Source organism: Alternaria dauci, chromosome 5, assembly GCF_042100115.1.
Source record: "Alternaria dauci strain A2016 chromosome 5, whole genome shotgun sequence".
Classification (NCBI taxonomy): domain Eukaryota; kingdom Fungi; phylum Ascomycota; class Dothideomycetes; order Pleosporales; family Pleosporaceae; genus Alternaria; species Alternaria dauci.
The window spans coordinates 787,777-814,586 of NC_091276.1; the positions used below are offsets into that span (position 1 = coordinate 787,777).

General features: G+C 51.9%; 9 protein-coding genes across 9 annotated transcripts; 6 read left to right on the top strand and 3 right to left on the bottom strand.

Annotated features, from left to right (window-relative positions):
• Positions 1–126: 126 nt before the first annotated feature.
• On the top strand, positions 127–968 carry ACET3X_005785 (uncharacterized protein; the record flags this gene model as incomplete). Its single annotated transcript, XM_069451925.1, has 3 exons — positions 127–435; positions 503–607; positions 669–968. 3 exons carry the CDS (start codon positions 127–129, stop codon positions 966–968), a joined length of 714 nt encoding a protein of 237 aa, XP_069306145.1.
• An 840-nt stretch (positions 969–1,808) lies between these two features.
• Positions 1,809–2,896, top strand: ACET3X_005786 (uncharacterized protein; the record flags this gene model as incomplete). The annotated part of the gene is made up of 4 exons (XM_069451926.1): positions 1,809–1,926; positions 1,980–2,429; positions 2,480–2,596; positions 2,646–2,896. 4 exons carry the CDS (start codon positions 1,809–1,811, stop codon positions 2,894–2,896), a joined length of 936 nt encoding a protein of 311 aa, XP_069306146.1.
• Positions 2,897–3,558: 662 nt separating this feature from the next.
• ACET3X_005787 (uncharacterized protein) lies at positions 3,559–5,941 on the top strand (the record flags this gene model as incomplete). The annotated part of the gene is made up of 5 exons (XM_069451927.1): positions 3,559–3,634; positions 3,684–4,903; positions 4,954–5,232; positions 5,414–5,808; positions 5,887–5,941. 5 exons carry the CDS (start codon positions 3,559–3,561, stop codon positions 5,939–5,941), a joined length of 2,025 nt encoding a protein of 674 aa, XP_069306147.1.
• A 727-nt stretch (positions 5,942–6,668) lies between these two features.
• Positions 6,669–7,630, top strand: ACET3X_005788 (uncharacterized protein; the record flags this gene model as incomplete). The annotated part of the gene is made up of 2 exons (XM_069451929.1): positions 6,669–7,415; positions 7,472–7,630. 2 exons carry the CDS (start codon positions 6,669–6,671, stop codon positions 7,628–7,630), a joined length of 906 nt encoding a protein of 301 aa, XP_069306148.1.
• A 4,466-nt stretch (positions 7,631–12,096) lies between these two features.
• On the bottom strand, positions 12,097–14,540 carry ACET3X_005789 (uncharacterized protein). Its single transcript, XM_069451930.1, has 3 exons — positions 14,326–14,540; positions 13,418–14,091; positions 12,097–13,318 (listed from the first exon to the last, which is right to left on the bottom strand). The coding sequence occupies exons 1-3, from the start codon at positions 14,433–14,435 to the stop codon at positions 12,198–12,200; spliced, it is 1,905 nt and encodes a 634-aa protein (XP_069306149.1). The 5' UTR covers positions 14,436–14,540; the 3' UTR covers positions 12,097–12,197.
• Positions 14,541–16,213: 1,673 nt separating this feature from the next.
• On the bottom strand, positions 16,214–17,407 carry ACET3X_005790 (uncharacterized protein; the record flags this gene model as incomplete). The annotated part of the gene is made up of 1 exon (XM_069451931.1): positions 16,214–17,407. One exon carries the CDS (start codon positions 17,405–17,407, stop codon positions 16,214–16,216), a length of 1,194 nt encoding a protein of 397 aa, XP_069306150.1.
• Positions 17,408–17,767: 360 nt separating this feature from the next.
• ACET3X_005791 (uncharacterized protein) lies at positions 17,768–20,354 on the top strand. Its single transcript, XM_069451932.1, has 3 exons — positions 17,768–19,213; positions 19,275–19,363; positions 19,418–20,354. Exons 1-3 carry the CDS (start codon positions 19,135–19,137, stop codon positions 20,246–20,248), a joined length of 999 nt encoding a protein of 332 aa, XP_069306151.1. The 5' UTR covers positions 17,768–19,134; the 3' UTR covers positions 20,249–20,354.
• Positions 20,355–21,798: 1,444 nt separating this feature from the next.
• On the bottom strand, positions 21,799–23,470 carry ACET3X_005792 (uncharacterized protein; the record flags this gene model as incomplete). The annotated part of the gene is made up of 4 exons (XM_069451933.1): positions 22,953–23,470; positions 22,795–22,899; positions 22,678–22,746; positions 21,799–22,398 (listed from the first exon to the last, which is right to left on the bottom strand). The coding sequence occupies exons 1-4, from the start codon at positions 23,130–23,132 to the stop codon at positions 21,799–21,801; spliced, it is 954 nt and encodes a 317-aa protein (XP_069306152.1). The 5' UTR covers positions 23,133–23,470.
• Positions 23,471–23,659: 189 nt separating this feature from the next.
• On the top strand, positions 23,660–25,809 carry ACET3X_005793 (uncharacterized protein). The gene is made up of 4 exons (XM_069451934.1): positions 23,660–24,132; positions 24,179–24,292; positions 24,354–24,434; positions 24,485–25,809. Exons 1-4 carry the CDS (start codon positions 23,918–23,920, stop codon positions 25,647–25,649), a joined length of 1,575 nt encoding a protein of 524 aa, XP_069306153.1. The 5' UTR covers positions 23,660–23,917; the 3' UTR covers positions 25,650–25,809.
• Positions 25,810–26,810: the final 1,001 nt, after the last annotated feature.

The following is a 26,810-nucleotide window of genomic DNA, read 5'->3' on the forward strand; positions in this document are numbered from 1 at the left end:
AACCCACTGCCTCTTCTACACTCGTTTCAAAGAACTGGCTCTATCACCATCAACTTCGAAACAACTCAATCAACACCTTCGATATCTCCAACCACACTCACTTACAAAAAAGTTACCACATCTGCAATGTCTATCTTCAAGAACCTCCTCGCGGCCACCGCCATCGTCAACATCGCCTTCGCAGGCACCGCGTACTCTTCGGATGTAGCGTCCGTTGTCACGTCCATCCAGCTCGTCACTTCGGTCACCTATATCGACCCGCCAGCGGCTTCGTCCAGCACTCACTGCAACACTTTGACCGTTACAGAGATTGCTCCTCCTAGCACTGTGACGGTCATTGCTCCTCCTCCTGGTGCTAGCGGTACCAAGGGTTTGGGGTCTTCCGAGATCGACCGCGTGACCATTCAGACCTCTATTCCGTCTACGATCTCAAAGGTATGTGGAACTGATTCATGCACCCGTGTGACTTCTGTCAAAGTCGTTATCGTCTAACACCTCAAAGGTTCAGCCGACAGAGACTTGCGTCAACAGCCTCCGCACTGTTTCCCATAGCGGCCGGGCTTTTACTATCACTGCCTGCCACATGCCTCCAGCAGGCCTGGTGTCTGTAAGTACTTAATTTACTACATGCACAGATCTTCAAGCAACCAGCTAACACGTCCGGACAGTCAACCGTCACTGCCACCGTGAGCAAGACCGAAGATGTTCCCGTGCCTTCGGCTAGCGCTACCATCGAGACGTCTCTCATCCATGCTACTGTTAACTTTACTGGAAGCCTTGTCAAGCCGTCTTTGAGCCGTACAAACACCTACTCACACACTCTCCACATGAACGGCACCAAGACTGCTACCGCTAGCGCCTCTTACACGGCTCCCGCTCTCCCTCCCTTTACCGATGCTGCGGACGCTACCAACGTGGGTGCTGCCGTTCTCTTCGGCGGTGTCTTGATGGCTCTTTTTGGCGCCTAAGCGTTTGAAGTGTAGGGTTGCATGGAGACAGATTTGGAGTCTTCAGACTGGAAACTGGCGAGTTTGATGGTGAGAGTACATTAGGTATAGCCTGAGGTTGATCTATAAGCCCCGTCTTTGGATCCCCACACTGCATGTTAGATGACGAGTAACGACATGCTGCTCGATAATGAATTTCATGATCCCAAAGCTCTTTCTTCAGTCATGTGGATGCCCATGACTAACTGCCTGCTTGATTTGACATGATGACGCTATAATATGATACAATATGCCTGTATGACTACGTGCTGAGAGACTTTCCGATGCTGCAGCAGCATAGTAGGACGATGAACAGATACCTAGTCTGTATCCTTGGGAATGAAAGTGGCACGCCATAGAAGGGAAAAATCGAACGCCACCTCTGTAGTCGCCTAAGTAGAGTATTGCTCTACAAAGGAAGATAGATTGCTCTCCTGTAGTTGGCTAGTAGGGTGTTTGATTTTTCCCTTCTATGGCGTGGTGGTGAGGTCGCAGAAAGATGGGACGGAGGTTGCGCGTTACCGAAAGCGGCTTGGCGTTTGTTGCCCCACGGCGGCGGGCGATCTCACACAGTGAGTGGGCAAATCTAGGTTGAGTCACTGCGAACCAACTACTTTGACGCTTCCACTTGGTCTCCGCTCAGCCCACCGAAAGACATCGCACTCGATCCATCCCCAAAGTCGCCCACATCGTCGGCTGCACGAAAACTCTGAAAATTCCTGTCCACAGGCGAGGAACAGTACTTGAAGCGACCCCACTCGGCGACAGCCCAACGACGTTACCCAAGTCCACGCAGGAGAAGACGAAAAGCACACATTCATCATGTCTCTCACAAATTGCCGATTCTACGAGGAGAAGTACCCGGAGGTGGAGAGCTTCGTCATGGTCAACGTGAAGCAGATTGCAGAGATGGGCGCATACGTCAAGTTGCTGGAATACGGTGGGTTCAGGACATGTTGAAGGTGTATTACGAGCGAGACTAAGAGGATCTAGACAACATCGACGGCATGATTCTGCTCTCCGAACTCTCGCGAAGACGTATTCGATCGATCCAAAAGCTCATCCGAGTTGGCCGCAACGAAGTCGTCGTCGTACTCCGTGTAGACAAGGACAAGGGTTACATCGATCTGTCGAAGCGCCGAGTGTCGCCTGAGGACATCGTCAAGTGCGAGGAGCGATACAACAAGTCAAAGATGGTACACAGCATCATGCGCCACGTCGCGGAGAAGACGCAGACACCCATCGAGGAGATTTACCAAACAATCGGCTGGCCGCTCAACAAGAAGTACGGACACTCGATCGATGCCTTCAAACTCAGCATTACGAACCCCGAGGTCTGGAACGATGTCACGTTCCCCAACGACGTTCTCAAGGAGGAGCTCCAGAGCTACATTGGCAAGAGGTTGACACCTCAGCCTACCAAGGTCCGATCGGACATTGAGGGTATGTTGGAGGAACCAACACAGTACAAGCACTTTTACTGACGTCTGTAGTCACCTGCTTCGGATACGAGGGTATCGACGCCGTCAAGACAGCCCTGCGGTGCGCCGAGGCGAAGAACACGCCCGAGAACCAGGTCAAGGTCAAGCTCGTATCTCCACCTCTTTACGGTATGTGATGGTCGAGCAAGTATACACGTTGTTTTGCTAACTTTCTCAGTCCTCACCTCGCAATGTCTCGACAAGAACGCCGGTATCGCATGCCTCGAACAAGCTATTATCGACATCAAGGAGAACATCTCAAAGGCCGGAGGTGACTGCCAGGTCAAGATGGCACCAAAGGCTGTCACGGAGAACGACGATGCCGAGTTGGCTGCGCTCATGGAGAAGCGTGAGCGCGAGAACCAGGAAGTCAGCGGTGACGAGGACGAGAGCACGAGCGACGAGGGTGGTGTTGCTGAGGCCGACTAAGGGGCCAAGGAATGACTTGCACACGAGCGACCATGATAATGAAGACCAAGGGGCATCTGCAAAAGTGGGCACGGGCGTTTGAGGCGTCGATTTGGTGGTTCACGAGCATGCACAAGAGGCGTCTCGACCTGTACAGCACCTTGTCTTCACCCACATGCATATCTGCGTTTGAGCATAGAGCGGAGGGTTACAAAAACGGCTTTTAGCGGCTCTAGCAGCAAATCAAGAACGAACAAGTAGTAATGTCCCAATTTTCTTACTCAACCGTCGAGTCGGATGCAGCCGTTGGTGTTGGCCCAGCAGTAGGCGGGAGCTTGGACCGTGTCGCTTGGTGGAGCGGGAGATGGACATGGTGCGATGACGCCGTGGGCCGCCGAGCATTCAGGTGTGTCAATCCAGGTTTAGCCAACACTAGCACGGCTTTATCGTGGATCCTCCTGCTGCTTTGTTGTCTCTCTGACACCGCAGCTTCCCTCCTGCCCACCTCCCGGGCGAGTTGTGCTGCATTGTTGCATTCGCGCATTCTCGTTTTTCGAAGCTCGACGCTACCTCGGTACTTTGCTGCTGGGTACTTGACTTGGATAGCTCGACACGGTTCTTGTTGGCCCAAGCTTGATAGAACTTGAGCGAGATAAAAGCGCTTACCGAGCTACGCCGCAACAATGGTGCGATGGAACGAGCTGTTCAGTTCGGACGGTCAGAGGGGAAGGCACAGGCTTCAGGATGAAGCGAGCGCGCGTATGTCCCTCGTATTGTTTCTTCCGCCTCTAGAACTAACACTCGCCAGTCCTGCCAACGGCGCGTCGCGAACACCTCCCTCCTCCACCCATCGACCCCAAGGATGTCACCATAGTCGCCCTGCGATTGAAGCATCAGATCGAACAAGTCGTGCCCTGTGAGCTCGAAGAGGACCTAGTCACCAGGGCGCATAGCAGCATCATCACCGACGCAGTGCTCGAGACGGCCAAGCAAGCAGGCGCTCCCGAGCACAATGCCTGCGTCGTCTTCTGCCTGCTGCAGGTGAAGAAGTGGTTTAAGAAGCAAGCCACTGCAGAGCTATGGGATGCCGACCTACACGAAGTCCGCGCTGTGGCGGCAGAGATCATGGCCAAGCGCCTGATTGAGGCCGAAGAGGATACATCATATCTGTTCGAGGAGGTGCTACTCAAGCGCTACTCGACACTGATTGATGGAGAGCCAACTACGCCTGCCAATGTCATCGAGAAGGCTGTCGATCTCCACGCTGTGACAGTCATCGGATCGTCCGGCTACCAGAAGTGCATCAACTACCTATGGCGCGGATGGGTAGTCCAGGACGACCAGGACCCCAGCCGCTTTGTCCCGTACGAGAACAAGACCAACACCAGCTACTGGGCCCATCTGGACCCAGATCGCATGCGAGTTCCAAAGTACCAGAACTGGGTGCAGATCGCCATGACCCTCGTCTTCCTGGCTCTTTATACTGCCGCCATCAACACCATCAACTCCTCTGGTGACCTGGATGTTGTCGAAGGTCTGCTGTATCTCTTCACCCTGGGCTTCATCTGCGACGAGGTGAACAAGTTCTGGAAGGTCGGACGAGTCTACATCTCCTTCTGGAACATGTTTAACAGCACCTTGTACGCCCTGCTCACTGTCAGCTTCGTCTTGCGCATGGTAGCTCTCGGGCATCCAATGAGTGATGAGAAGGACACGAGACGCAACTACCTGAACAAGATGAGCTACGACTTCCTGGCCTTTACCGCGCCCATGTTCTGGATGCGTCTACTGCTTTACCTCGACACCTTCCGCTTCTTCGGCGCCATGCTCGTTGTCCTCAAGGTCATGATGCGCGAGTCGCTCATCTTCTTCATGCTACTGCTTGTTGTCATGATAGGATTCTTCCAAGCTTTTATTGGTCTCGACGTCGCCGACGATCAGCTTGCGGACGACACTGTCTTTGTGTTCCAGGCCATGTTGAACGCCGTCATGCAGTCTCCTGAATTCGAGGGCTTCGACAACTTCTCGGTACGCCACAACTTCTATACTCAGATCAAGTATGAGCTAACAAGCAATAGCCTCCCTTTGGTATCATTCTTTACTACATCTTTACATTCGTCGTCATGGTTATCCTGCTGAACGTCCTCATCGCTCTCTACAACTCCGCCTACGAAGACATTACACAGAACGCCATTGACGAATACATGGCCCTTTTTTCGCAGAAGACGATGCAGTTTGCCCGCGCTCCTGACGAGAACGTCTTCATCGCTCCTTTCAATCTCGTCGAGATGTTCTTTCTTATCCTCCCATTCGAGTGGTGGATGGACGAGAAGCGCTACGACAGACTGAACGACATGGTACGTATTTTTTCTTGTATATCCTGCTTACCACTCCGCTGTCTAAATGATGATTATCTATGTATTTGCTACTTCAGAGCTTCGGCTATGAGACAATTATCACCTAGTACTGATTACAGCACCTTTTCATTCATCTTTTGCAAGCTGTACTGCATCCACAGTCAAACTGACACCAGAACAGGTCATGGCAGTGATATACTCTCCCCTTCTTGTCGTCACTGCTTTGCTTGAACAGCAAGAAGCCTGGGTCGTCAAAGAAAACCGTCGCCGCGGCGAAGACGACGAAGACACTACCATGGAGTGGGAACAAGCTCTCGAAGGCTGTGACTTCGAAGCCGATGGCTGGGATAAGAAGGTTCAGGCTACGCGTCCTAATGTCGAGGTTGACACTGCGGTCTTGGAAATTCGACAGCTGAGGAAAGAAGTCAAGGAGTTGAAGGACATGATGAAGATGCTAGTCGAGGGCAAGAAGGAAGGCTGGGGCGGCGACACGCTTGGCCAGAGCGGATTGGCGCAATTGGACGCGGGAAAGTTGGGTATGCAGGGTGAAAGTAGCGAACACGGGGGACGGGATGAGTAAGTGCGTTTCTTTGGCAGATGTGCTTTTGTTATTGATTTGTTGTCGTTGCTGGTGTGTTGACTTCTGGGTTGTAGGCGCTATAGGAGCGAGTTTGGAGAGAGTAATGCGAGTGATTGGCATTCGGATTGAGCATGCTCCTCTCTCTTCCTCGTTCCTCTTCTTCGGTTACATATTACGGAATACTACGCGATACGATATACGACACGATTCTAAGCGATGCGATACGATGCTTTGGCCATATACCCCTCCTTTACCATGGAATATTGTACGTACGTTTCTACATGGAAATGCAAGAATATTAAGCAATTTGTTTCTTCTCCACGTGCTGCAATGTTCTGGATCGTTGTTATTTGTTCGACGTTGCGACGTGTAACTGGAATACGTTGCTTATCTTGTGGCGGTGCTGAGATGACGTGGCGGTCCACCAATTAGCGGCTCCACGCCCCTTAATTCAGGGCACCGTCTGCCACCTTGAGGCTCGGCTCCCGTTTCCCTATTCGTGGCTTTCTCCTTTTTGGGCATGTCGCTCAAAGATAGCCCGTCATGACATATCGGCCGAACCCTTGCAGCCGTGTAGCCGCAATACCAAGATGTCCATTCTTCCTTCATAGTACAATGTTCATCGCTCTTTGCACCTTTACATGATCACATCTAGATTACTTGCCAGCATAACATTCATTTCCGTTCGGCGGCCTATGCTCCAAACGCTAGTTGTACGAGAGCACGCAAAAGTACAAACATGCGCATTGCCCTCATCCAGGGTCCTCTTTCTATTACTTATCCCTTTCCTCTCGTTTCCTTGATTGATTCGCAAAACTCCAGACCCCTCTTCCTCACGAACTGAGAGAGGACAAACATGTCTCTCTACACAGCCCCCCTTACTACGACCAAAGGGGACGAAGCCAAGACGACCCCGAAAAGACTCCTCCAGACTTTCCAAGAAGTCCAGGCTTGGCAACGCGACAACGAGTACCTAACAAACCATTATCGGTCGACCACGGGCTCCTATCGAGAATGTCTGAAAAGTCTGGCGTACCTGCACAACCAAACTGGCAACATTTACACACACCTCATCGGCGCCGTGCTGATACTCTCCTACGGTACATACGCCTACAACAGCGTCAGTGCGCGATACGACACCGCTGATATCAACGATGTCCTCGCTTTCGGCGTCTTCATAGGCAGCGCGGTTGTCTGCTTCGGAATCAGCGCTACGTTTCACATGTTTGGGAACCACTCTAGCGCCGTGTACCATACCTGGCTTCAACTCGATCTTTACGGGATCTTCATACTAATCGTTGGAACTGTGTATTCCGGGACATACTATGGCTTCTACTGCGAGAAACAGTACTGGATGTTGTATTCGGTTGGGATTACGACCATTGTTACGGGTGCGGCGACACTTTGTTCGATACCAAAGTTTCGTACGCCAAAGTGGCGGTGGGCGAGAGCGACATTGTTCTGTGCTATTGGCTGGTCAGGCGCGGTTCCTATGACGCATGCTGCGCAGTCGTTTGGTATCGAACAGGCTGATAAGCAAATGGGGTGGTGGTTGATGATCAGCGAGGGATTGTGCTATATTACTGGTGCTTTTATCTACGCGGTGAGTACATGGCGAAGAGAATTTTCTATAATTGCAGTAACTGATATGCTATACAGATGCGCTTTCCTGAGAGATTTCGTCCTGGGCTCTTCGATATCTGGGGTTGCTCACATCAAATCTTCCATCTTTGTGCTGTTGGGGGTGCGGCTTGGCATCTAGTGGCTCTTCTCAAGGCGTTTGACTATAACCATGATCCGGCAACGAGAAGATGCTGAAAGTGATATATGTTTAGGTAGTAGGATAACTCCAGTTTCGGCGCATTCCAAAAAGATCAGTTGCATACACTCCAGGGCTTCGATTCGCAAGTCTCAAGTGCCCAAGCCGTCTCGTCAAAGTTGCAAATGTTACAACTCCGTTCCGTCATCCGATTTGAGGACTCGCTAGGCCATCTCCGCTGCCCACTCCTGTCGCGACATGAGCTGGATCCCCAACCGCGACGTTCGCCTGTGAGCCAAGTGCCTCGAGCATAACCTTCGTAGCTCGTTGCACCTTGCCACCACTAACGCTATTGGGATCACCCACCAAGATGACAGTCCCGCTCGGTGTAATAACTATATAAAAGTCGGAAGATATCATTTCGGACATTTCTTTTATCCGGAATCCGAGAGCTGCCCAGATCGAAGTATGGACCGAACCACAGATCTGGCAACGACAGAATTCCCCCTTTCTCCATACCCTGTAAATGCAAAAGGGGAGCTGGTCCCATCGAGTCGACCCGTTCTACCGCACTGACCATTGCGCTAAGTTTTGTTTATCATCGACTGGTCCTCAGCATCGTCAGCTTTCGTTTTTGCGAGAACTTTGTCCACAAGCACCCTCATCTCCTTTTTGACACTGCTGGCGTTAGCAAGCAATCACCTCTTTACTACCGCACAAAGATAGCCTTACATATTGCGAAAGTAAAGGTTGCCAGAGTAAAGCGCTGAAGAGCACAGGTTGAACCGTCTGCAAAAGACTTAGCTCAGATGAGGAAGCATGGCAACATCTGTGAATACATACATGCAGTACAGTGCATTTCGATCATCGAAGTCCTCGGTTGGCTCCGACCTGGCGTAGTGCTTCAGGTACTCGGTCACATAAGGTTTCCCGATTTTGTGGCGGGTAGGTCGCCAGGGTGCTAGCTCATCTGACGACGCACAGTTTTGATCAGCGCAGCGCAAATGAAAGAAGATGAAGTCAAATTACTTACACTCATGGTGGGCGTATGAAGAGCAGGCGTCGAATATCACTGGCCGCTTCGTGGCAGAATCGACAGAAGTGTTTCCATCCCAAAGATCGCCGTGCACCAGGCAAGGAACAATGCTCCTCCCCTCCGTTTCAAGCGGACGCAACAGCTTCGGGATCACCTTGTTCATGATAGCTTCACGCAATTCTGTCATCTCCTGCTGTTGACCCTGAGAGCTTTCTTCGAGTTCGAAGAGACGACGAATGCCTCTTGAAAAACTTTCCTCCCAGGTATCACACTCAGTGGTATCCTGTGGTAGCCGTCCTTGGTATGTTGGAACCGGGAACCCAAACTCCCCAGATGGCGACACACCATTCTTGTGTAGTTTGGCGACCATCTCGGGAAAGTCTGCGGCATCAGGAACTTGGATCTTCATGTCATGGAAATCGCATAGGAAGAAATACGTTCCGGCTTCGTTCGCATATTCTCCCCACCCAATTGGTCTCGGTGCAAGTTCAGGCATGGCGCCATGGAGTGCCGACATCGAGTGGAATTCTCCGTACATCATGCCTCTCCCTGCCTCGCCTTGCGATACCTTTTGAGCTTCCGTTAGGGATACACACTCCTTGAACCTAGAGAAACTCACCTTGAGAAAGTAGGACACAGCTTCTCCATTCTGGTTGATGGTCCGGATATGCGCTGTTCGAGTCCAGTACAATTTTCCGTGTGACGAGATGCTGTCAACAGTTGAGTCTTGTGGGAGCTCTAGAGCTCTCGTCAGTACAAGTAAGTGGTTGACTCAACCGTTGCTGTGCACAGGGCTTGTCGTTCGTCCAGCTCTACCGATGATATAATATACTCACTTTGTTCGACGTTAGGATCGACATAAGAGATTACTACTTCAGGGACGGCAACCTCCTCATTGATGATATATCACCGTACCAGGAATGGAGGCAGGACACTGGTTGTTTCATGGGAAATCATCTCTTATACATATGATATCTTTTCTTTCTCGGCTTGCGCTTTGCGCTGGCGATGATCTCGAACACATTATGTTTCGTATGATTGTAAGAGTTGAATTCTTGTATTTCCTCCATTCTTCGTTCCATCTCAAGAATGTCTCGCCAGCCTCCATTTCCAGCCCCACTTTTGCAGCAAAACAACAGCAAAGATACTGAGAATACCGTCAATCAGCCCAATTGATGTGAACATCCACCCATTTCCAATGGCATTCTTGAGCGGCTCAAGTATCGCCACAGCGACAGCGGATAGTGCACACCTCGTGATGTTATTGGAAGCCGCGGCAGTGCCGGCCTTCGACGGGAATAGATCGACCATCAATGTACTAAAAACCTGCAAGACAATGGTACATCTGGCTCCTAGGAAGAACTGAAGGACCAGTGGTACACTTGCATGGACCTGACGCTCGATAACCCAACCATAGCCGACAAGCCCGCCTATTGACAGTGCGTGTAGTATGTATGAGCCGCGAGAACGCGCGGCTTCGATGGGGAAATTGTCAAGATCGTCCCCAGATACTCGGTCTATTGGCAAGTCAAACTTCTCCGCGGTCCTCTTGTAATTGAGGTCCAAAAGGCGTCCTGCAATGAAGGCGCCAAATATGACTCTAGCACCGCCAGACAAGAAACAAAGGCTGACAGCCAATGGATCATAACCATACTGCTGGCTGTATATGAGGGGTATCGAAGCCTGAACGCAGTATCATACAGCGTAAGGAGAAGCGGCCAACCAGAGTATGAGGGCTGTATCAGCATAGAAAATCAGGCGCAGGGAAGGAAACGGGTCCGGAAAACTCCACACGCCCATACCGTTCTTCCCAGCATTTTCATCGTTCACAAGTTCGACGGGGTTTATCTGTTCCGGGCAGTTCAAGCGAGAAGGCTTCAGGAAGGCCCACCACGTCTTCCAGATACTTTGGGCTTGGACTGCCCCGTTGCCCACAACCTTCCTTGCAGTCTCAGGCATGGTCCATCCAATCATTATGAATGAAGTCACCCCAAAGATGACGAGAGTCCAAAAACACCACTGCGTTTTCCCTGTGGCCAAAACAACGCCTCCGCCCAACACAGGCCCAAAACACGGTCCGGAATTCGTGGCAGCAAGCATCGGTCCAAGAACCTTGCCTCGCTCCGCGGGGATCGAGATATCTGCGACAACGGCGTACGCGAGTGACATAACAGCCGAACCGCCGATGCTTTGTAGTGATCGCAGAATTATCAAAGCGGCATAGTTGTGTTTTTTGAGTGCTAAACCGAGACTTGCTGCACAGTAAACGAAGAACGTAATCAGGAATACTGGACGACGGCCCAGCGTGTCGGACATGGGACCGAAGAAGGCTGGAGATATCGCCTGGAACACCAGATATAGTGTGATTGTCAAATCGATAGCAAAGATGGACGCATGGTATTGTCTGCTTAAGGTCTCGATTAGTGGAAGGTATATGGTGGCCGTGAGGGAAGAAGCGAGTGTCAAATAGCCTAGAAGATATGTGAAGTAGATGTGCTGACGGCGATCGAACACGGTGAAAATCTGGAATGGCTAATCGTGTGTGTGTGTGATTGCTTCCTGCAGTCTTTTCATTCGACGTTGTTCCGTGATCTAGAGTGTAAAGCAGATTCAACCACGCTTGCTGAGCAAGGCGCGCTGTTGTTGACTGTGCGGGGATGAATCAGTCAGCCCTCCCACGAATGACGTCTTGTACCCTCTCGTACAACTGTGCCACAACCACAGCCTGCTCATGGTGCGGGGTAGACACAAAGATGCTTCGATTGCATTTAAATTGACTGCCTGCAAACAGATGATAGATGTGAATACCCGTGCCGCTTTTGTGCACTACTACACTTTGACAATAAGTCTACAGCACGTGAATACGAAGTACGCGGGGTAAATTCTTGCACTTACGCTTCCTCTAGGGTCGAGAGACAATGATGGATGTCTGTGAAGGTATCCAAAAGCCATCAAATAGTCCAAGTCCTCGCGATTTCGTGTTAGCCAAACTTTGGTCGGAAATCCAATGACGGCGAGGACGAAGCAGAACTAATTCAGCAAATCTGTAGCAAACGCTGCTCTCCAGTTTGACCAGACCTTAAGCTTTACAAATAGCTAGTGTAAAAGCATCTGCCTGGTTGTATAGGTTTGTTTCGAGTCAATATAAATCGTTGGTCGAGGCAGCAAACGTAGGCGTTACAAGAAAAACAAAAGCACCTCACGGGTTGAGCTAACGAGAGAGTCTTCATGGAGCCATATTGCAGGATTCTGCACCGGGCGCTGAAAGATCGAAAAGCTCAGCAAAAGGAGGGGTTGGCAAAAAACAAAAACATACAACAGCGGGGATTCGCTAGTGGTCACCCACCTAACTACTAATCCGCCGGTATCTTGCTTAAATAGGGCTGAGCGAACGGGAAGCCTTGCTCTCAAGATCCTATGGTCGTATGTGAAAGAATGGTTGTGGTGTTGCGCTCATGAAGTCAGTGAAGGATGCTGCTGATGTTTGTGATAGAATGATATGCATTAAAAGATTCTGTGCTTAGAACGCCAGATAATATATATGTATAGGGTATCGCATCAAATCGTAATCATGATCATGATCAATGAAGTTAAGAAGTCGAACTCGTGGTACTGCGAGCTGGGGAAAGGAAACTCGACGTCAGCGCTATCCGGTACTTTGGAATGCGGTCAGGAGTAGGAGTGGCTTTGATGCCGTTCTGAGGTTGATCAGCCATCTCTGCCGTTACGCTCTCCGATGTGCCCTTTGTGGGCGTGCTCTCATCCTCTATTGGTGAATCCTTCCTGCGTTGATTTGGCGTAGGGGTGTCCGGCGTCAATGGTGGGCTATCCTTGGAAGGTTGTGGTGTGATGCGCTCGCCATTCGTCCAACCCTCGGAGACAATATTTAGGTTGGCCGGCGTGCTAGCTGTAGATGATGCAGCGACGAGGTCGTCGGAGGAGCGCTTCGTCTGCGAGAAGGATGGCGACGTTGTGATGTGAGCATGGGACAACCCAAATCCTTCCATTTTGGCCGCCATTGCCTGGTTATATTCTTGTACGTTGTTCGCTTCGGTAGCCGTTGTGGACGGGATGCTGAAATCATCATGTATCTCGGGAATGGTGCTTATCCGCGAATCGCCATTCGCAACGACTTCGTGCGACACTATCGGACCCTTCCATTCAGGATGCGGTATTCGTCCGATGATGTTCAGTCTGCCCGTTCCTACTTTGGCCCATTCCCAGATTCCTCTTCGCGAGGGTGTTCTTTGTGGCGGTTGCACTGGTCCTCCTTCAAGCTCGCCGAGCGCTTCGTCTCCATTGTGACTATTCTGGTGCGGGGGAGACGCGTCGTCTGAGCTTCGGCGGCGCTCTTCTAGGACTGGGCGTGATTTCTGTATCTCCGTTCCGCTGCTCTGAGCTCGCTCTAAGCGGCTTCTCTCCGGTGGCGTCACTTTGCGCAGCCTCTCTCTGTCCTTCTCCCTCTCGCGAATCGCGTCGGGATTGGGCTGCTGACTGGCGACTGCCATCTCCGTCGACGTGACCACGGTCGAACTCGCCGGGCTGGTCAGTCGACGGCGGAGAGGACGGGCGCCGCCTTCTTGTGGGCGAGCCGGCGGGGGAGGAGGCGGGTGAGGCGTCTTCGGGGGAGGAGGGCGGGGAGGGCGGCTCTGCTGGTCGGAGCTTATGTAAGGGACGGATTTGGCGGATGACGGGCCGGCCTTCTTCTTTACTGGTTAATGGATGTTATTATGCGTGTTGTGATTGTGACAGCAATGAGACGGCTGACATGAAATTGAGAACGGGCTGGGTGGAGATCAGAGTCACACACCTTGCTTCCCCTTGCCCTTGCCCTTTATGTGGCAGTTGGGCCCAGCTTCGTGGTCATGGTAGTCGCACTCGTTGCCTTCGTCTGTAGGGTCGTCAAATAGCATGCCGCCCGTACCTGCCCTGATTGCCTTGACCAAGTCGATGGCGAAATCGGGGTTGTTCTCAAAGCATTCGCGATAAGTCTCGACATCGCGCTCATTGCCAGGATCCATGATCTGGCGGGCTGCGATGCGCGTCATGAGCTTACGGAACGGCGAGCCTGCGGGGCTTTTGCGATAGATGTCGTCGATCTCGTCAGCGTCAGGTACCAGTTCGGCTTCATTCAGGCCTTTTCTATACTGATCCATGGCGACGTTCTTCAACTGAGCCATGTCGAAGCGATCGCAGAGGAGGTAGAGTTTATGGCAGCTCACGGCATACTCGTACTTGAGATTGGCATCCGCCATGTCCGAGACATCGTCGAGGCTGCCTTGGTAGAGCCATTTGACGAGCAGCTCGAAGCCGGCGGGGCTATATTCGGGAAGATGGAGCTGGTCTTTTCTAGTGTGGCCGTCTGCATCACCGAGCAGCTCGTTCTCGAGGGTCTCGGAGTGGTGGCACAGGAGGTTGCGGTGCAGCGACCAGTGGCGCTTGGAGTCGCCTACGTAGATATCGATCATAGGGCCGGAGAGCAGTCTATCGCGTTGCAGCTTAGCTTTTGCCCGTACATGCAGGCGGTGGGAATAGAGGCGGTGGGTCAGCGCCGGGCGCAACGCGATGCATCGCGAAGGTGCTTCGGGCCTTTGCGCCAGGACCGACTGCGGTGCATCGGCAGACGGCGCATTCTTGGTGAAACCATGGCCGTCTTCCCTCGACGTATGCGATGCACCTGGCCCATTGCCGTGTTCGAAGAAGGGATCGTCTACGTACTCAGCAAAAGTCGCGGCAGGCACGTCGCCAATGCTCCCAGACGCCATCCGTGACCGTTTGGAACCCGGAATGGCAAAATCACGATTGTATGATCGCAGAGTCTGCCACATGCAGCGCGGTGATGGCACTCATGTATGCGCGACGGCTTCTGTTGGGAATAGTACGTGTCGCGGTGCGGTGTGGGCTGTGAGGTGTCTGGGTGAAGTGTACCGTGGAGACGGCGTCGAGTGGAGACATTCATCGATCCATGCGGGCGTGGCTGGGTGGCTTGCCGTGACGTCGTTGGCCCAATCCGCGTTAGCGTCCGCCCTGCCTAGACCCGGCCGATCGTGATCACTCCAGGACCTGCATTGCGACGGCCAGTAGCCATGTAATATTAGCCATCAGCCGTTTACCGTGTACTCGTATCAAATGTCTGCTCCTCGAGAACCCCATCTGTTGCATGGCGACGGTAGCGCCGACGACTATTCCGCCTATCAAGACGCCGCCGCACAGAGCATCTGCAGACGCTCGTTAGACAAGGGTTGCTCTCCCTGCCTCTGGACCGTTGTTTCCAGCCACGGCAAAGTTCCAGCTAACACGGGCCTGCAATTTGACTCTTGTGTACATGATCAACAAACATTACTAGGACGGATCATACAAATTGACCCTTTGCTTACTCTTGAAGCTTCGACCCGTGCACACCCTGAGCACATTGCCCATTCTCAGTCCTCTCTTGTTCTGCTTTCGTTTGAAGAATCTCTGACAAAGCGCTTTTTGTTCTGTTCGCATGTCCTCGGTCTCCACCAAACTCGCATATATTTCTTCTTCGTACCCACAACACCTCCAGCATCATGCCACCTACACTCAAAGACCATACACGGTTTGCAGCGATCGTCCAATCCGGCCCCTCACGAGACACTCAGCTCAAGCAAATGTGGAGAAAAGCAATGCTGTGCTGTGGAGACTCGTCGCCCAAGCGGCCGTCAGAAGGAATTTCTGCTAGGCGAAAGCTCGCCTTGTACATGCTGCCACGACCCTCTACCCGGAACTTCGTTACGGATTCTAGGGGATACCTTTCGCGATAGTTTCAAATGCTTACGCTGGGTCGGTTTGCAAGGATCAGTATCCTGACCAATGGTAGAACGACTGTATGCGCCAGGGTCAGCGTGAGTCTACGACCCCATTCCGCGGACGTCCTCATACCGCCTCCCGTTCTACGGTTGCACCACTCTCCGACGCGGCCACCATGGAAAAAGGCACGCAATACTGCATCCTCCACCCCAGCTCACACCAAATCGCTCGTATGGCCAGTTTGAAAATCTTACACGACACTTTCGGCTGCGAGCCCTTTGATCAGCTCCTCCGGTACGCCTGGTCGCACTCTACTTGAGCCAGCTAGCCAGGACGGCTGATGCCTCCCCCGTCGCGGCTGACGCGGGGCAATAAGAAAAATGGGACCCAGAATCGACCCTGCACCAAGACGAACCAGAACGAAGTTTTGTCAAAGCATGTATTAGCCTTGGCCAACGTGGCCGCTATGTAGCATCTCCTCGTCCAACCATGGGGATACTCTGCATGTCGGCCCACTGATACGCACGTCAGTTAGCCTCACCTCGAGCGGTCCAGACAAGTCGATGTTGCTTTGCCCGCTTACATCCCTTCAGAACTGTCAATGCTTGAGAAGCGCCAGACAACGCATCCAGACAACTGGCGTGTTGCTGGTGCTGTCTAGGTTCGGACATGGTACGGCAATGAAGCATTTCTTGACCATGTTTCAATCAAAGAGACTATCACGCGTGCGAGTGCCGACGCAGCATATGTTTGGCTGTGGTAGAAGGGTGGAAATATTTGCCACGAGCTCTGGGTTGGCGTATAGATGAGCAAGAACCCCCACGTTTCTGAACTCTTATTGCCACGCATAATACTCGTTGTTCACCCACAAAGGCGCCTCATGGTCAGCACCACCACCCTCGTCGTACCAAAGCAGGCTGGCGATACTATCGTTCTTGCGCTCTACAATCTCATACTCCAGGCCACTCTGAGCCAGCATGTCTAGAACCAAGGGCGTCGGATCCCATAACTTGACGATATCTAATCCCCACTTCTTCGCTTCGGCCTGCGCTGTTTGCAGAACTGCTCTGAGGTACTTCGTTTGCTGGTCGTAGACATTAGAACCAGGGCGCTTTGCGGCATCTGAAGATAGCCTTGTTGCGGTCTCGTCGATCTCTATCACAAGCCGAAGTATGTATAACACGTTTTCTGGTGGATCTTTGTTGGGGTGATTGTAGTACCGGCGAGTCCAAACTGCCCAGATTTGACTGCTGGGCGGTCCGACGATAGCACCTTTCACGTTGGGTGTCTTATTGAAAAGGTGTCTGGTAGCAAACTCTTCTTTAGATATGTGCCAGAGCATGTGGTCCAGGTCTGGAAGGATTGTGAAGCGAGACCTTGAGTCTTGTGAGGGCATAGCCATACGAGACCGCACCATCCTTTCATCCCGCTTACACAGTGCTTCTAGTTCATCTTTTATGATTGGTGAAGCGAGCGAAGGCCACGACGTTGCATCAGGTTGAAGCTCGATCTGTGAATTAGTTGTGTTTGGTGGCCAACCCAGCTTCGTATAGAACTGCTTGCCGATATCAGAGTATAAAGTGCTCCCTACGCACTGTTGCCCATCCGCCTGCCACGTGTGTAACATTTTCGCCAACTCACGCATCATGCGTGCTGAGTACCCTCGGCCTCGATATGCCTTGGAGCAAAAGACACTAGCTATGCCGTGCACTATGTTCTCACTGACCGCACCGCTGGTATCGGCGGTGAGCGAGCGCTTGTAGAAGCTCTCGCAAGAGCATAGGATCTGACGTTCATCTGGGGCTTGATCCCGATGAACTAAGATCCACATTGTCATGCCTCCATTGCGGGCCAAAGACACGGTGGTGAGGAACTGCGACTCTTCCAAGAACAGCGTGGGTGTGAGCGAATCTTTCCATATGGCGGAGGTATTCGTCCAAATTGCCGTGGACTCATCAGCGGTAGGATGTCGCAGGACGAGGTAGGAACTATCGGCCGGCGATAGGTCTTCGTCAGCGGACTTCATCATGGTGGCGGCTTTCCAGTGCGCAGCACCAGTTTGGATTTGATAGTCTTGCCGGATATCGTTACTGCGGCATGTGTTCTGTTAGAAGCATGCTTGGGTGTCATGGGCATTGGATACTTCTGTCTGCACAACCGGGAGTGACGGCGTGATATTACTGAGATCAATATGGGAAGCACATGTAGACACAGCCTTCGAAGTCGACGGACATTCTTGGTATGGGATGACTGCCATGCAGATGTATTCGCCGGGGGAGGGGGTCGGAACGCGGAAGTAACGCGCTAGGTGGGGCGTGATGTCATCGTCATCTGGACAGTTGAAACCGCTTGCCGCATCTGCCACAGGCAAGGCCTTCTCCCTCACCCCTCTCCATCAGCACTTACACTAAACCTTCGCGTCCTCATGATGCACTTTGCACGCGCGTTACACAGAGACCGTCGCCCTCTATGGCACACTGTTACCCGAGAGCCTTGCGAACACCACACTAGCATACGACGAACCGGATAAGCGTGCATGAACGAATCGGTCCTTGCGACGAAGATCCATAGCTGCTGAGCAGAAACCGCAGCGTCTCGTGGCCCGCCAATACTGACACATGACATATAGCTCATTGCCCGTTCACTCGATAGCCTGCGCTCTTTCAACAACACCGATACGTTGCCTACCACCGGATCGCCCACGCGCCTTTCATCGCGATGCGCCGATATACACCTCGTCGGGTTCTCATCTAGATTTGGATCTACATATATATCTTGCGCTCCCTCGTCTGCGAGCGTACCTTGGCACCTTTCGAGTTGAGCTAGCACTGGACCATTGTTATAAAGTATAGCTTCGTCGATGAGAATGGGAACTAAATGTTGCATTTACAAAATATGCGTGCTCGGCATAGCAGCATCGCACGTCGGCCGGCACGCACAAAAAGTATCCATAAAATCTGCTGTGAACATTGAGCTCGTCAGACACGTCAAGACTCTAGTCAACGGGTACAGGACAGCGCCGTAGAACTGTCCGCGCCAACCATGAGACGAGCTGCAACCTCTGAGATTTAAAGCATGGACTCCATCTTGAGTCATGTCTGTCGCTCTTTGAAAGACTGGGCCCCGCTGCTCCAAGACGTGCTTGCTGAGAAGAACAAGGTTGGTACTTTGAGCTAGCAGAAGGCAGCACTACGGTGAGGAACCATGGAGTTTCTTTCCAATGTTCTATATTATCAAAGAGAGCTTTCATATCAGTGAAAGTGGCCTGTTTACGTTGGTTTTCGGCCCTTACTAACTTTCTCATATCGCCCGTCACATCCACGTGGTCACCGTGAAAGAAGACTATCAAGAGAGCAGCGCGAAAAGAACAAACTTCGAAGTGTCGAGCCCGATATCATGTTCAATCGCATCATGAGTATGATGAGGGTGTAAGCGATATCACGTCGCTTGGCTGATTTCTTTCCCGATTGGCGCCCGCCCAGGCTCCATCGGCGTTATCAAAGTCCACCAAAAAGGCGCCTCCAAGTGTAGTGCTGCCACTGCAACTAGAAAAATGCCCCGCACACGAAGATAAAAGTTCACAAGCTGCGTGGAATTAGGGGTGGTGTCTTATGTCCGATGCAGCACAATCGTCCGTGTCGTCAGCCTGGCCGGAGTTAATAGGTGGAAGAAGGAGAACGGGGCGTATCTAAAGGATCAATTACGCCCCAGCTCTGGAGTTATCTAGCACAAACACCTCAACTCAATCTCCAACACATGAACAAGATGTCTTCCTTGTCCGCCCCTAAGACAATCGCTGGGAAGCCTGTTGGCCCCATCGGCTATGGTCTGATGAGTAAGTGGCTAGGCAAAGGACATCGGTCCGCTACCACAATCGCTAAACATTGCCTGTATAGCCCTCACGCTGTTCGGCGACATTACTCACGATGAAGCAATCAAGCCAATGAGGACCGCTTTGGAAAATGGCGCCACCTTCTGGAACGCTGTACGAAACCCACGAGAGATCTCTCCATACAATATCTGCTGACATCCTCATTAGGGTACCTTCTACGGACCTCCAAATGCGAATTCTCTTCAGCTTCTCAAGTACTACTTTACCAAGTACCCGGAGGACGCATCTCGCGTTGTGCTCAGCATCAAAGGTGCCTATGATGGAGCTACGCAGTCACCAGCCGCTAGTCCGGAGCAGATTCGAGCCTCCGTTGACGAATGCCTCACCTTGCTCGACGGCATCAAGTCCATCGATCTCTTTGAGCCCGCACGCGTCGACCCTGACATTCCCATAGAGGAAAGTGTCAAAGCGCTGGTGGAACTGATTAAGGAGGGCAAGATTGGGTCCTATGGCCTCAGCGAGGTGAACGCTCAGACCATCCGTCGTGCTCATGCCGTATATCCTCCCGCCGCCGTCGAGATTGAGTTGAGTCTGTTTTCACAAGGGGCTTTGGAGAAGGGAGGCGTCGTCGACACTTGCCGCGAGCTCGGCATCCCAATCGTCGGCTATAGTCCCCTCGACCGCGGCTGGCTCACTGGGCAGTTCAAGACTCTTGATGATATCCCCAAGGACGACTTCCGCCGTTGGTATCCGCGCTTCCAGCCAGGAAACTTCGAGAAGAACGTGGAACTAGCAGAGGCTGTTGAGAATGTTGCCAAGAAGAAGGGGGCTACCAGCGCTCAGGTCGCTATCGCTTGGGTACAGCAGCAGGGTGTTCTGCCTATCCCTGGTTCCACCAAGATAGAGCGTGTCATGGAGAACACCAAGTACGTAGAGCTTACGCAGGCCGAGACTCAAGAGCTCGATAAAGCTCTTAGCAAGGCAACTGTCTCAGGCCATCGATACCCTGAGATGTTCCGTGCTCACTTGGACAAATAGAATGGCAGTGTGAGCATAGTAGTCCGTCGTAGTCTAGACAGAAATTGCTAAACGCCTCCTTGACGGACAGTGTATCGTTGCTAGACGGCTGACAATAGAAGAAAAGGCGTACCATTTGCATCACACGGCCACAATTAGTGAAGGGTGCAAGCAGCATCTGAATTTGGCGGCAGCTATTCTTTGCTCTTCAACCCCCCATACGTATACATTGTCAAATCTCGACGCAATCGGGTTCCCTTGAGTGGACAGGGAGGCAGTCGTGCCACCAAGACATCGTTTATCTTACTTATGTTGGCATAATATTTGCATGTAAGTAATCGTAGAAGAGTGATAACTCGTGTTCAGCGTGATTAGCTTGTAGGCTATTAGTCACGTGACTGCGGCGTAATCGCTATGCCGCCATCCTTCGACTGTGTCGTACGATCCTTTAAAGTGATTACGTAACCCTTGGGTGTCCTCTAGGCAGTCTAGATCGTAACACTCGCGTCCGCAGAATCCTTCAGCCAAGAAAGTATTAGGAAGAAAGCTTGACGCAGAGGTCTGTAGAGTAGTCTACTATGTTTCCTTGTGATAAGTGCTTATGAGTAGCCTGTTTTTGTGATGCGCGCAAAACAGGAAGGACGTATAGGAGCTCTCCCGTGTCACTCTAGATAAAAGCCGATTGTCTGGGTCTTTTCCTATCAGTAGCAGCACTCGTTCAAAATTCCAAGCATGCACCTACGCCTTGCAAAGCCCTCGGATGAACCGGTCATCGTCGACATCTGCGCACGTGCGTTCCTGGAAGAAGACCTCTTTGGTCGAGTAATGCATCCCTACCGAGCACAGTATCCTGACGACGTGCAAATCTTCTGGCACGGTTATGTGCGCAATAATTGGGCCAATCCACGAAACAAGATCATTGTTGCCGTCACGACCGCCGAGGGTGGTGAGCATGAGAAGATTATCGGCGCAGCAATCTGGCAACGGCAAGGCGACGACCCAAGCGCGCAAAAGATCATCACAGAATGGACTGATCCCGGTACATTTCCCGCCTTGCTTTCAACCCACAATCGCGCACTAGACCCCTCGAAGAAGACGATCCTAGCCGATTCCGCGCCTTACACTAAACACCACTGGGCCGGTTCGTGCGCAACCAATTGGTACCTTTCGCTGTGCTGCGTGGATCCAGATTTCGAGGGTCGCGGGGCTGGACGGCTGCTAGTGCGGTGGGGCTTAGATCATGCCGAGGAAGAGGGTGTTCGGGCGAGTGTAATGGCGAGTGAGGGCTCAGATGGATTTTATTTAAAGTGTGGGTTTGATGAGGTAGTGGGGAATGCACACGAAGGGGAAGGAAATCCATTAAAGAAGGAAGATGTGAAGGGCGGGAGCATCTTGTTTGCGTGGGTTAAGGATAGCGAGGCAAGGCAAGAGAGAGCTCTGTAGTCGTTGTGGTCATTGTACAAAAAAGTAGGCACTATCACTTCTGTTCACATCGCTCGATCTTTTGGCAATTGTATGCGTCTTTCACGATGTTCGCATAATCGACGGCCCTGCCGTATGACTTAACACAACTACTTAGGCAAGCGAAGTAGCCCTGGCCGATGCGGATCAACTCCCTTCTTTACAGGTTCACGCTTGACTTCAAACTGTACGTCCTTCCGAATAAAAAGCTCTTGAGTGCTGTGCTGACTTTTCCGGTCGGATTCTTGCGTACTCCTGCGCTCCAGCTCCCCGATCTCATCATCTGTGCCAAAACTGCGTTCAGGAATGGATGGCTTCCTATTGACCCTGACTGCGCCTTCGCTGGCGCCTCCTCGCAGTCGCGATGTACCGTTTTGACCACGAATAAGCCGGGACATTGGGTAGCTTTCATCTTGATCGGACTGCGCAGTTCTGTGATGTACACTCGACATGTGTCCATAAGCGTCAGGATCGGAAGAGTAACCAAAGCCTGCTTTCTGACCGCTGCCGGTATCAAAGCTCTGGATGAACGACTTCAGACAGGGTATCGTCGCGGCTATCAGCGAGAAGCAGAGCTGCGATTGCTGATAAATCAACGCTGTTGTACGCTCGACACCCGGGTTTTCGACGTGTAACGAGCTGTTCCAAGTTTTGTAGAATAGCCCAGCAAGCATAACAAGGGGCAGCCGTAGCGCAAAAAGCCCCAGGACCTGCAGCTTGAACACAATGTTCATTTGAAGACGGCGACACAGGTATGTGGGTATGAAGGCCAGCATTACGTCAGTTATTCCGTCAGTGATTACCACGACCAAATAGCGAGTTTCGATGCCACGGCAGATATCAGAGGGTTTCCTTGGAGATAAGCTCTCACTTGTGCAGCTAGCTGAGACCAGCACTGCAGATACAAGTGTCCACGTTACGGTGACCACGGTGCCCACATTACACACTGCCCAAGCGTGCTTCATGTCACGTATGAAGATGCGTCTTACCAACAATATCAAGGCAGTCTTTGAGAAGCCGAGGGATATGTAGATAAAGACTTGACTGCGGGAATAGGTCTGTCCATGTGTCAGAAAAGTTTGTCGCGCTGGTTGGAGTTGTATTACAGAGACCATCCATAAGTATTGCTCGTCGGTAAGGGACTCAAATGATTGTGCCAACCCAGCTGACAGAGAAGCAAGAAGTAGCGAGAACTGAACAATGTTGGCGATCTGTTGTTGTTAATACATCGATACGAGCAATGCCATGCTGGTGGCAACCGTACCTGCGCAATCAGCATCGCTGCGTCGTCCAGTCCCAGCATGCGCCATCTGATGAATATCCGTGTGAAAAATGTAAGGCTGGTATAAGTGAATGTGAGGAATGTGACAATATATAGGCTCCCACTGTGGTCATCAGACGTAATACGCGCCCAGCGATAGCCGTCTTGCATTATTGCGGACATGCTGGAGCTGTTGGGAGATATGTGTGACGGCAGGCTTTGACTGTTAGACGATAGCTTCGACCCTGGAGTTGGTAGCGTATGCTACAACCCTTGGGCTGTCGTCTCGTTGGAATCGCATCTGTGCTCCCTTGTGCAGAACGTTGTCCGTCTCTCATCTTGCGAGCTGCATGGGCTAGTACCTACGGGCCGGACAATGTGATGCAGCCGAAGCGGGTTTCCGCACGCGAGCCGTGTTGACAAGGCATCCAGCATCGATGGCGTGTCGCAGAGCACTCGGTGATTAGGTAAAATCGCACACCCCACGCTCAGCTATGTAAGGGGACGGCGTTCGGTTTTTCCTCATCACCGAGTGGAGGATGCGAAGGGGTCCAAGTTGCATCGGCTCGAATGCCGCTTACCCTGCCGGGCGGCGTGCTAGCCTCCCCCGGGGCTTTGGCCGGCCCGTCCCCTGTACCATCAACCTGTATCCACCCATCACGTCCTCTGAGTGGTTTCGTCTTGCAGCTGGCTTCTCAGATATTTCCCGTGCTATTGAGCCAGGTGCATTTCCGCCATCTTTCCCATCGTTCTTAGTGTCATGCAAGCAATTTCGGGTCTTCGCGATTGTCGTGTCGCTTGGTCGACGCTCCAACGCTCGCACTCATTCCTTTCAACTCTCCACGAGTGTCTAAATTCGCTCTTCAGTCTCCTGGTGGAGGCCTATTGTATCGCGATAATCATTTGGTTCCTTTCAACTCTCACACTCATTCCTGTCAACTTACACTCTTCATATTCGTTTTTCCATTATGTCAGACCTAAAGAATAAGGCTGCTGCTGTAGCCCAGCCTTTTGACAGTGAGTTACAACAGGATGGCATAGTTTCAGAAAAGAAAGGGACCGCTGGCGACCAAAAGGACATGTATCGTATGGGAAAGCAACAGGAGCTGCGACGAAACTTCCGTTTTGTGTCGATATTTGGATACAGCATGGTTTTGATGGCGACATGGGAAACCATACTGACGTGAGTACTCATGAGCATTTGGTTTGCGCTGTCTGACGTCCAGCAGAACTCTAATCATCCCATTAACGAATGGTGGCACCGGTGGCGCTATTGTCATGTTCCTCGTCACAACGGTGGGCATGGGCTTTGTCATCGTCTCCATGGCTGAGATGGCTTCAATGTGCGTGGCGGCCCGTTGCTGGAGTTCCTTCGAGACGAGACAATTGCTAACTAGAATGAAGGGCTCCTACTTCCGGAGGACAGTATCACTGGGTGTCTGAGTTTGCGCCGAAGAAACACCAGAAGTTCTTAAGTTATCTTGTGTTCGTTGCCCTGAGCACCTTCACGAGCCTCAATACTGATCACATAGTAGTGGCTGGCTGTGCGTGCTAGGTTGGCAGACCGGAATTGCATCCATCGCCTTCCTTGCTGGCGGTCAGGTCCAAGGACTTGTCATCCTCAACAACCCAAACTATGTCCCCGAACGATGGCACGGTACCCTCCTGGTTATTGCCGTAGCAACGTTCTCGATTCTTTTCAACACGCTGTTAGCTCGTAAGCTACCACTAGTCGAAGGCATTGTCCTAGTCCTGCACATCTTTGGATTTTTTGCCATCTTCATCACAATGTGGGTTCTGGGGCCGCGTAGTCCATCCAAAGAGGTTTTCGGTGGATTTCAAGACAACGCGGGATGGGGCAGCATAGGTCTGTCTGTGTTGGTGGGACAGCTATCGCCTATCTTCTCTCTCTTAGGTGCGGATGCTGCGACCCATATGTCTGAAGAACTGAAGGACGCCTCACACACACTTCCCCGCGCCATGATCTGGACAGCGGTAGTCAACAGCAGCCTAGGTTTCCTCATGCTGGTAACCTTCTGTTTCTGCCTCGGCGACGTGGAGAGCGCCATCTCATCGCCAACAGGGCAGCCCCACATTCAGATTATGTACAACGCTACGCAGTCCATCCCAGGGGCTACAGCTCTAGCATCGATTACGACTATCATGGCCGTGTTTGGATGCGTTAACAATGTGGCAACATGCTCGCGCCAGCTCTTCGCCTTTGCTCGCGACCATGGCGTCCCTTTCAGCGCCTTTCTGTCCCGAGTTCGACCAGGCTGGGACATCCCTCTCAACAGCGTTCTTGTGTCTTTTGGTATTGCCGTTGGACTCTCTCTCATCAACATTGGCAGCACCGTAGCGTTCAACTCTGTTGCGTCGCTAGGCACATGTGCTCTCCTCTCGTCCTACATCGTCAGCATCTCATGCATGTTCATCAAGAGGTGGAACAAAGAAGTTCTCCTTCCATGCAAATTCTCGCTCGGTCGCGCTGGTATCTGGGTCAATGGTGTGTCCGTTGTGTACTTATGCGTAGTGTTGGTGTTCGCCTTCTTCCCCACATTTCCACACCCAACACCTGACCTGATGAACTGGAATATTCTGATCTACGGCGTTGTTGTGGTATTCTCGCTGGTCTATTTCTTTCTCAAAGGGCGCAAGGTGTATGTTGGGCCTGTAGAGTATCTTAACAAAGATCTTTGAGCGGGGAGTTGAGATTGCGGGACTCAAGGGCAACAACAGAGCTTAACAAAAACTTACGAGTGTGTAGAGTTACCTTTGGCTTTCGAGGAGGCTTGGTTTAGCAATCATCATTAGGTTGTGGTTTGTAGAACGTAGCTAAAATCGAGTAGGATAACCAAACCAAACCAAGCCAGACTAGCACTGCTGCTGTATAATAGCTCGTCCCACCTCTTTCCCCACCTTCGACCTAGTTTCCTCCGTATCTCATCCAAGTCCGCATGGTCATCTGGTTGGGGGATACTATACATCCAACTCTCGCAAGCACAGTGAGCAAGAGTCATTACGAGACATGTTGTGTATCGCACTCGTCAGACGACTGATGAATCCATTTTTTTTGGAGAATCCATTGTACTGCAATCATGCCGTAGGGTGATGATGTATGCGTGAATGCTCATCTCGCGCTTTCCTTGTGATAGCGTCCCGGGCGACAAACGTCTCTACTCTTGTCTTTGTGCGCAACAATACCGCCAGTTCGGATAGTCTGGTTGCGACGCCAGACCACTCGCTAAATCTCGCGTTCACTTTCGGTATATCCTAACACTGTTCTTGCGCTATCCTAACAGTATTCTCATGCATACCCATTCACATATACTGCTACCTTACGGTCTAAGCAGCCAGTATCAGAGTCATCTTGCGGGGAGCGAGGGCTCGCAAACACAATGCGGGCCGCCGCAATTCCGCATAGCATCGTTACTAGAGCTGTCAAGACTCAATCACCCTGTTACGCACAAATTCCTTCCCGCTCTCGGTTCTGTCACCAAGCGTGCAGGCGCACAACACACACGGCAACGACAGCTCAAGCCTTCCCACGAGCAACAAGATACCATGGGGTTTCAGCGCAACATCAAGAGGATCAATATGGGTCCAGCGACGGGGAAAGAGAAGCGCGGTCGGGCAAGGCGAAAACCTCAAATGCCAGTTCGGAAGATACCCAGGGCTAGCTCTAAAACCGAGTCCAGTACCCGAGTAGGTGCCTCACGAGAGTTACCAATCACGCTCGATAGCGACGATGATTCGCGAGCAGGAAACCCTTCGCGGTAGGTTCGAATATGTGGCACCCACGACACACCTTGGGACCAACGCTGACATTAGTAGTCCGGGCCATCATCAATCTGATACCTC

Coding starts and splice junctions, on each gene's coding strand:
- ACET3X_005793 (XM_069451934.1), top strand. CDS start 23,918: ATGTCAGACCTAAAGAATAAGGCTGCTGCTGTAGCCCAGCCTTTTGAC. Junction 24,133..24,178: donor ACATGGGAAACCATACTGAC/GTGAGTACTCAT, acceptor GACGTCCAGCAG/AACTCTAATCATCCCATTAA. Junction 24,293..24,353: donor ATGGCTGAGATGGCTTCAAT/GTGCGTGGCGGC, acceptor ACTAGAATGAAG/GGCTCCTACTTCCGGAGGAC.
- ACET3X_005791 (XM_069451932.1), top strand. CDS start 19,135: ATGAACAAGATGTCTTCCTTGTCCGCCCCTAAGACAATCGCTGGGAAG. Junction 19,214..19,274: donor CATCGGCTATGGTCTGATGA/GTAAGTGGCTAG, acceptor TTGCCTGTATAG/CCCTCACGCTGTTCGGCGAC. Junction 19,364..19,417: donor GCGCCACCTTCTGGAACGCT/GTACGAAACCCA, acceptor CATCCTCATTAG/GGTACCTTCTACGGACCTCC.
- ACET3X_005789 (XM_069451930.1), bottom strand. CDS start 14,435: ATGTGGCAGACTCTGCGATCATACAATCGTGATTTTGCCATTCCGGGT. Junction 14,092..14,325: donor CCTGCCGCGACTTTTGCTGA/GTACGTAGACGA, acceptor GCAACGCGATAG/ACTGCTCTCCGGCCCTATGA. Junction 13,319..13,417: donor CAAGGGCAAGGGGAAGCAAG/GTGTGTGACTCT, acceptor TCCATTAACCAG/TAAAGAAGAAGGCCGGCCCG.